At 42.0% G+C, this 9582-nt stretch overlaps 1 protein-coding gene across 2 annotated transcripts in view; it reads left to right on the top strand.

Annotated features, from left to right (window-relative positions):
- Positions 1-4467, top strand: part of ehbp1 (EH domain binding protein 1) — a 189222-nt gene extending 184755 nt beyond the window's left edge. For both annotated transcript variants that reach the window (XM_084077333.1, XM_084077332.1), the window contains exons 23-24: positions 1760-1874; positions 3039-4467. In XM_084077333.1, coding sequence (XP_083933459.1) covers positions 1760-1874; positions 3039-3129 — 206 coding nt within the window. In that variant the 3' untranslated portion in view covers positions 3130-4467. The remainder of the gene's footprint in view (positions 1-1759; positions 1875-3038) is intronic.
- Positions 4468-9582: the final 5115 nt, after the last annotated feature.

The following is a 9582-nucleotide window of genomic DNA, read 5'->3' as shown; positions in this document are numbered from 1 at the left end:
GGCTGAGGGGATTTGGACCTGGGGTCCCATCTGGGCCCTGTGGGTCCCCTTCCTGGAAAGACAGAGGGAGAAGTAAATTACAGAAGTCAGGGGGTGTAAAAAAAGGCTCAAATGTTTGTTTGTTTTACTAAGTAGGGTCATGAGAACGCTTTTTAAGGCGGGCGGCTAAATGTATTTCTACATTTTATGGATCTATACATCACCTTAAGGGCCGTTCACACCAAGCATGATAACTATAAAGTTGTGAAAATCATTCTAACTCAAGTGGATGGCAGAGCCCACACCACAACTATAACAAAGACAATGTTTGCTGTGATTGCTTTGTTTTAGCAGTTCTTTAACTATCAGTTTAAAAGGAAACCACACCTTTACCATGAGGTTAGCTTTTTTATACACAAACTATAGTTTTGTAGTCGGCTTATTGACTACTATTATTGAATTATTTCTGCTAAAGTAGTCGGGGCGCAGTGTCTTTTTGAACTGTGTGAAGCTACGCCTAAATAAATCATGACCATGCACAGTAACATCCAGTGTCCATTTAAGAGAATTCTCAATTAACACTAAGGATTTTTTCTGTTCAGACAGTTTTGCTTATTGATATGCATTGACCTATAATAGTGCTATATTATTATACCTGCACTTTTACTATACATCCTTGCAGTATATTTGCTTAAACCAATATCCCAGCATCGTGCACACAGAGAGCCTGCAGCTGTAATGAGTGATGGTGTTGACAGATAGCTTTACAATAGTCGTCGTACTGCTCCTGACAGGGAACTGACTGCTTTATCCTTACAATAGACAAGCTACATCAACATGTCTTGACAGTGTACTAGGCGCATTAGGAAGTTGAACACGGGACCAAACGGTGGCTGTTAATTCAGTCAGGCTGTCCTGATGTATTTTAACAACTTGTCATTGAAGGTGTGTCAATATTCATGAAGCATGTGCTCAAACACGTGACCCGCTCGCTCCACGTTCTGAGGAGCTGTCAGACACTTTGACACGTTGAGATCATCAGGAGGATGTCCTCAGAGACTCGTCTGTCCCAGCGGAAGAGGAAAAACCCTCAAAAACTTTTATAAACGTCAAGATAAGAGGTCCATCACTGAGCAATTTGGGACAATCTGTTCATTCCATGATGGTGCCATATATGTCTTATATATTTCATCATTTTACATTTCTTTTTACATTTAGAAAGTTAGTTGCTCTTCCTAAAAAGATTTCGGTCCAACTTCAAGCACACCTGATGCTAATAGGGATGTATTTGTATCACCATTCACCCATGAGTTGCTATAAGAAAGGAGATGATCTCAGTAACTGATAAGAATCCCCAAACTAAACTTGACACTTTGAAATGTTTCTCCAGTATAATTTCAGTTTTATTTTCTCTTGAGAGTAAAAAAGTACTTCCACAAACACTGGTTGGTTACCTACCCAGAATGGCTGGAGTTAGGGCACACACACATAGAGAGAGACATACCAGTCACAGACTGAATCTAACAGCATTCGGGGCGCCCTGGTGGCTCAAGATGTTCTTGCGCTGACCACATGTTCAGATCCAGTTCAGTACCTATGTGGCATGCCATCCCTCCCGTCTTGTCCTTCTTCACCGTACTGTACTGTGTAACGTATTTCACAGGTTCTGGATTCATTTCTATATGCTACGGCTCGGTTTCAGGTAAAGTTCTCAGAACCTAATTTGCGCCCTGCTTAGGAGGTGGTAATTGACCAAATGGGTTTTGTGTGGTCTTTGCAGACTGGCAGAAGACGGAGGCTCAGAAGAGACGAGAGCAGCTGCTACTGGATGAACTGGTCATACTGGTCAACAAACGGGATGCGCTGGTCCGAGATCTGGATGCTCAGGAGAAGCAGTAAGTCTCCGTCAGTTCATAGTTCTGTCTCCGATACATACAGCATGTCCTTCTGTCCTTCCATTCATCTGTTAGATTGACAGCACTGGCAGGTTTTGGTTTAATTTTGTGGGGGATTTTCCATGGTTTAGACTCAGTGTAGTGGTTTAGACAGAAAGAAAACGTGTCAATTTAGGCATTAACAACAGGGAAAGTGGTCAAGGAGTGAGAGTAAAATAAAGATATGCTACAAATGAACTGGAATAGCAAATACATCTAACATGTAATGGTTGTTGTATCCACTGATATGGGTTTTGTTTCTTGTGGTTTAACATGACGTGAAGTGAAACATGAAAAAGTCCCATGGGATACAAATCTGTGTAAAAATTTTTTTTTAAAAATCATCAAGAACAGCAGGGCTTGGCTTAAGGTATTTTGTGGTTCAGAGAGACGAGACAAAAAATAAATTAAATTTTAAAAAGTCAGTCAGGGATAGGGATATCCCTACGCACTCCCCTTCTCCTCGGGTAAGTCCACCGCTAAGCTTCGGGAAGGCCTTAGGTTTCCTTGGCGCCCGCAGAAACCATAGACGTAGAAGTGGAGTCAGAGAAGAGGAAGGGCACATTGCAGAGCAGGTTGCATTCCAGACCAGGTTTATAGGAAGTCCTCCAGCGGCACACATGGCAGCCACTCACACCTGTAGGGAGGGACAGGAGGGGGCGGGATCTCATCCAGACTGGCAGCACAGTCTGCAAATGGTGTGCCAGGGCTGGGTGAAAGATCAGAGCTCGGGGGTCACCACTTGGCATTAGTACCCCCCCCCCCCCCCCATTGGCATCCGTAATGCCTGGTTTATACTTGGTTTGCGTGCCGTGTCGCGCACCGGACATAGCCCACAGCTACAGGCTCACAAGCTGAGAGCTTGTAGATCGACTGTTTCCGGTGCTCAACAAAGGCTCGCAACTAAGTTTAAAACAGGCTTAACTGTGGTACTTCATTCCATACCTGTCATCTTCAAGTCGCCCCGTGATGCCTCCCTCTCTCTCCCTTCTTACACACACACACACACACACACACACACACACACACACACACACACACACACACACACACACACACACACACACACACTATGCGCACACACTCTCGTGCGGCTCTGACCTTTTGACCTTTTAACCTCTGTAGGGCCGAAGAGGAGGACGAGCACCTGGAGAGAACTCTGGAGCAGAACAAAGGCAAGATGGCCAAGAAAGAGGAGAAGTGTGTCCTTCAGTGATTGTCTTATTTACAGCAACACAACCACCATAAAGGAATTGTATTATTATTATGATTATTTTATTGTTATTACATAGTGGTTATCCTAGACATTTCCAATGGCTATATTTGAACCCTAATCCAGTTGTTATTTTTGTTTTGGTCTAAATAAGCCCCCCCCCCCCCCCCCCCTTATGAGAATGTGCTCACGGGGCTCATTTAATTCCTTGTACCAACTTTATACTGACTGAAATTGGCCCAGTTTTCAATTTTATATATATGCTGTATGTATGTATGTATATATATATATACATATATACAGTATGCTATATTTTTATGTGTTGTTTTTTATTTTATTTTTTTGCTTTACCAAGGAAAAGGTACTTGTATGTAATATAAAAGCTATGTGATATATATAAAGTAGCAGATGAGCCTATAGCGGGGGGTTCTAAGCAAAGCAAAACCCCCAACGTTGTGATCATGAGAAAAAGGATAAACTCCCATGAATGAATGAATATCAACATGAGAAGTTTTACTGGCGAGGAGACGCACACAGACTTCTCTGTGAATGTTTGAACGAGATTTGATGAGGACAGGAGACGACCATTAGGTCTGAGGTACAGCAAAAGTTTGTTGCTACCGGGGATTTTTTTTTCTCTTTCCCTTCCCGTTGGACAGATGCTGTTTGACGTTTCAGTTGTACTTTTGAGAGGAAAAAATAAAAGAGGAAAGTAAAAAACAGACACTATTACGATATCAGCCTTTTCAAGCTATACGTTCATTACTTGACTTGTATCTTTTAATTACTTAACTTCAGACGTTTCTACTTGTAAAGATATCTTAAAAGGGGAACACAATACAGTTCATGAATCTTAACTTTTCATATTAAGTCTTTTCTCTTTCTCTCTCTTTCTTTTGCTTGAAAGCGGTTTACCAAACATTTCAGTGCTGGTTCAGCTGGGGGGGGGGGGGGGGGGTTAGATGAGAGGACTGGGTTATTAGCTGTCACGTTGTATATTTTCATCACGAACAAAAACAAATCCATTTCTTTCCTTGGATTTATGCAGTTGAACGTGAAAAAGAGAGAGAAATATTATTTATTGCCGTTTGTCCTGAAGAGCTGCTTGTATTAAGTGAACTACCATCACAACCATGTGCATTTCTGCTTGAGAACTTTGTATTTATTGTATACTGAAAGATGAGGAAAACACCATTTTGCTTTTCATTTTACGTGCATTTTACGTCTCTTTAGTTCCACTTTTTTGTGCAGCTGTCCTTCCGTGTGACCATCTATCAGTTTTATTTATTCCAATGTCATAACCCGAGTCTTCAATAAAGTCCCTATGCTTTCATACTCATACAGATGTCTCTGTGCTATTTGAATAATAACCAGAGGTATTAAAGCTTTTAGGCCTCTGAAATCCAATAGGCCTGTATGGTACAAGGAGATTCGATCAAGCACAAAAGGCCTCTATGAATTTTGTATTGTGTGGAGAATGGTTTTGTTGCTTTTGCAATGTCAACTTCGTATCATCTGTTTTGATGTGAATTGTGTAATGTTTGCAATAGTATTGGATATGCTATTTACATTATGGATAATTGCATAAGCTACTGAATGTTTATGGATAATATATGAAAAGAGAAAAAAATATGCCAAGCATTTTATGTTATTTGTCTTTAAATTAGCCATAATTAAATCCCTATCGAACTCTATGAAGTTTTTCCTCACATAAGTTATTGATATTCAATCCCCCCCATGTAGCAGTGTAACATAGGCTAAGTGCACTATTCCTTCACCAGTGAGCTTTTTTAGCAATGCTTATTATTCGCCACTCTGTTAAATTCCCATGCGGTTTATTATGCGTGTTTATAAATTAGAAATTTGCGTTCCTTTTTTTCCCCCTTTTTCTTTTTTTTCTTCTCTCCTGTTCTTTTTTTTTTCTTTGAGGTCCGCATTGAGCCGTTTCCCTTATGAGGAAGATTAGAGAAATCACTTTGTACGGGAGCAGATGTTTTCCCTCGGTCGGTTATACGCGGGGGGGGGGGGGGGAGAGGAGGGGGGAGGGTATGGAGAGCTATACCCGGTCACAGTCAGCATCCCCCCGATTAAATACGGTTAAAATAGCTTTTGACAGCGGACGTCCTCCCCGGCTTTTCTAATACTTTCAAATTAATTTGCTTATGATCGCCTCTCTGCTTGGGATCGACTGTATGTCCATATTAGGCTACATACCCCCAAGGTGCTTTGTTTTAGTTTGTGTTGTTATTCTTATTAGACGGCAACATCATATCATCTGGAGCGAATAAAGCCCGTGCGTAATGGCGAAGGACGCTTGTTTGGTAGCCTTTAACAAACCACCGGAGTCCGTGTCTCTAAACGCCGTCAAAAGGCTATGATTGTATATAATGATTGTATGATTGTATATAATTGTGCATCAGGGTGCCTGTACCCGGTGTGCCATCTAAATGTTTTCTATAACTGCCAAGAACGAATTATTTCAGGTTCTTATCTCCTCAGGACAGATTTGAAACCCTGATTCTATTTGACACCCGTTTAGTTCACACAATTAGAGTAGGCTACGTTTATTATTAAATGCTGATTTTTATTTATAGCCTAGCCTACAACAGATCCTTGTTTAACACCGACTCTGAAATTATAGATATATATATTTTTTTTGGTCAGTATGCTAGTTACGATTTAATGATAAAAATGTACACGAATCAATGTCAAATTTTCAATAAAGCCATTCCCTGTTATCTGGTTGTAACGGCCATTGAGCATAAATGATTGTTTCGGTCGGAAGGCCTAATTATTTCAGCGCTCAATGAAAGCGACAAATCAATTCACATGTGACGCGTGGGAAGAAACATTAAAAAAGACTCCCAACTTTGATAAATAAAACAAAGCAGCCATTTAAAAAGAAAAAAAAACGGGAATAGTTTCTTACCTCGGATAATAAAGCACATCAGCATCACACAACCAGGTCCACCTTCGTTGTTAGAGGCTAAACTGCCCATGCAGGATAAATCGAGGCTATTTTTCAGGTGTTGTGTGGGCAGAGAAATATATATTTATACACACATACATGCAACCCCACCTATAGGCTCTTTGAGAGCGAATAAGAGAGGCAGTCACTGCGTTAAAGCCGGGCTTTAGTTGCTCTCCTGCATGGCGTGTTGCGGAGGATCCTTGAGCCTTAATGGATTACCTCCTCTGAGGGAAGGCTTTGATGTGTGGTGGCCTCACCTCGCAGGTGTTGAGCAGTGTGTGGGTCGGCAGCCCGAATATCCTCTCTCCCTGCCTCATCGGAAAAACGTACCTATAAACCCTCATATACCTATACCCGCTCGGCTCTCTCTCTCTCTCTCTCTCGCTCTCGGGGCTCTTTAACAATATCGTATTTTATGCATCGTCGTTTTAATAATAAGCACCGACAACATCCGACGAAACCCCCCCCCCGCTCCTCCACAATCCTACCGGCTAAAGGGACACAAAACTTTCTCTCCCCCCCTCCACCTCCTCTCCTCTCCTCTCCCGGCTTTCCTAATCCCAGGCTTTACCAGATCAGCATTAAGGGAAAATTCGACTGCAATTTGGGATTAGACAAAATAGTCTTATTACAAAAGGTTTTGGTGCAACTTGATAACTTGATACTTGTTCTGGGGTTTATCTCGGGGGTCTTAAGTCACATCGGAAGCCACACCACAAAAAAAAAGAAAGGAAAACATAGAAATCTAGGGGGAATTATTGGTCATACTATGCGTGTCTCGTTCATGTCATGAGTGTCATATTTGTTGAATTGTCCCTTTTTGCATAATTTAACAGGGGGCTATGGAGGACATGGAGGAGGGGTGATGGAATTTCGGCCAGAGCCCAGGCCTTCAGTCGGGGCCTTCTGTGACTGTTGAGACTAGTTGGTTGTAAGAAGGACCGAGGCCACAACAACATCTCTCTATGCGCCTCCTTTTGGCTTTTCAAACTGAACTGCAAAATAACTTTGTTCCCTTTCGTCCCCGGGACCATTGATGGCTTTAATACGGCGGCGTCTAAGTTCTCTCTCTCTGAAAGTGCCTCTTGTCGATGACTTTAAAGTTGTATGGGAGCCAAGCAAAGCCTCTCTCTCTCTCTCTCTCCCTCTCTCTCCCTCTCTCTCTCTCTCCCCCCCTGGCCTTTGATTGGCCAGCCCCTCGCATTAACCAAAAATGTAATTTCGTTCCTATAAGGCGGTCAGTTCGCTTTGAACATTAGCTCGCTTTCAGCTCCTCCGGACCTCAATTAGAATGAGTTGATTTTTGTGAGATCCACAAAGGAGCCGAGCTATAGCATCTCCACCACGACCCCCTTTAGAGAAGCAGTTAAAGCGACGGTGTGCCCTCCACCACCAGGCTGCCACTGCATTCTGTTGGCATTCTTTATGAGAGGGGGATAAAAAGAAGTGACATTTGTGGAGAGGAGGAGAAGGGGTATAAAAAGAAAGCCACTTCGTTTGATTCACTGGCCGTGTTTTTTCCGTTGTGCGTTGAATTGAATTTGCATTTCTTGCCTCTATATCGGGCACCGTTTTCCTTGAGACTCTTTTCACATTTTTATTTTTATTTTTTTTATGTTTCCTCCTGGCGAGTCGGAGGTCTATCCCTATTAAACTTTACGTCAACCGTTCTCAAATGTAATTCTAAGTGGGGATTAGACCTCATTAATATTCATGAGGCTTGGGGGGATAGCCTACTACACAATAAAAAATATAAATTTGTTAAAAACATAACTTTTTTTCCCCCTCTAAACCTTTTTATTTGTAACATTTCTCCTTTGATATATTTTCAGAAATATCCGCAGGCCTATAATTATGGAGGACATTTTATTTATTTTTAATAGAAATATAGCTATAAAGGGGCTACACGTCGAACCTTCCCACGGTTATGCCCGTTTCAGCTAAACGGTGGGATGGGGTTAAACACACGCAGCTCTCATCCAGTCCTTAACGAGACGAAAAGCATTTAGAACTAAAGCGCAAGCATTTGAAGCACCATAAAGCCCAAGTTATTTTTAATTTGACGATCGAAAGAACGTAATTATTTCTGTCTTTTATACATCTCAATGCTTTAAAAAAATGTATTATTATATGTGTCTTCTTAAATAAATAAAATAACGCGAGAGACATAACATAGCCTACTTTTTTTTAGCCTAATATATCACGAAAACGCATATTGTGGTTATGAGCAGAAAATCATCCTACAATTATGAACAGTATATAACGTCCTGTGCTTACTGTTGTGGTGTAAATATCCTTCCCATGTTGTTATCAAGGACGTCTCTTGCTTGTGAGCTTCACATCTCATCAGAAATAATAATACACTGGCAGTGTGGCACCCAAAAAATAATATCCTCTGTATTTTTGGGTATACAGCATAATTCCGTGCGTAAAAGTGCCGTGCGTAAAATCTATGTATCCTATCCCATGTATTTACTTTTTTCCCCCAGTGCCTCAATAACGTAGGCCTGGACAATCTCTCACCCACTTTTCTACAACAGGCCCCTGAAATATTTCCATCTTTTTTCCAAATCCGTCCAGTGGTGTGTGTCCGTCCGGGAAAGCATCTGTGTCATTCTAGATTTTTACCCACAGTCCACATTAACCAATATTTTATACAATTGGGCTATTCAAAAATAGCAGACATGCAAGCTCATAGTGCAGCACCGAGTGCCGAGCTATGCCTATGAGCTTGTAGATCTTTTTTTTTTTAATCATGAAAATGTGTGCAAATCTTTGAATATATATATTTTTTAAAAGCGAACATTTATAACTCAAATCTTTGCTTCTGGGGAGGTCCCTGGGACAAAATATAAGTGTTTCACAAAACTGGTATGTGTGTGTGCGAGTTTTTCTTAGATGGTCTCGGACTCGGGGGAGGGGCTTTCCGGGCCGAGCTCTGGCGCTGATTGGCCGCCCTCCACGTCCGTCAGCGGAGAGGCGCCCGCCGATTGGCCCGAGTAGTAGGCGGCTCTGCAGGTGTCCTCCGCTCATAGAGACTAGAGGGCTAGGGCTAGTGAGACAGTGATCAATCTCCATCACCTCAACGCAGTGACACACACACACACACACAACACAACGACAAGCACAAGCAAATCACTTTGATTTATTTGGTTGTAAAAACCCTGGAACCATTCGATTCGGCGACCACAACAGAGTTGAGGACCGTGGCACGTGTTGTTGGCGTGAGAAGTGACTCAAGTTGAAGCTTTTCCGTAATGCTGTTCGCCTTTCGTAATACTGTTTGTTCTTGAGAGAGAGAGAGAGTTCCACACTTCCTCTGTTTTGCTGGATACTTTTACAGCCGATCGGATCGTCCTCCTGTCAGAGGCTCCCTGGAACGGAGGCGACCTTTGGAGGCTCAAGAAAGGAGCAGGAAAAGGGTGAGCTGCTACTTTGTCAGATTTCCCCTCAGAAATGCAATATAATAATAATATATCAGACAA

Source organism: Gymnoscopelus microlampas, assembly GCF_963454915.1.
Source record: "Gymnoscopelus microlampas genome assembly, chromosome: 13".
NCBI lineage: Eukaryota > Metazoa > Chordata > Actinopteri > Myctophiformes > Myctophidae > Gymnoscopelus > Gymnoscopelus microlampas.
This window is presented reverse-complemented; position numbering and strand designations above follow the sequence as displayed.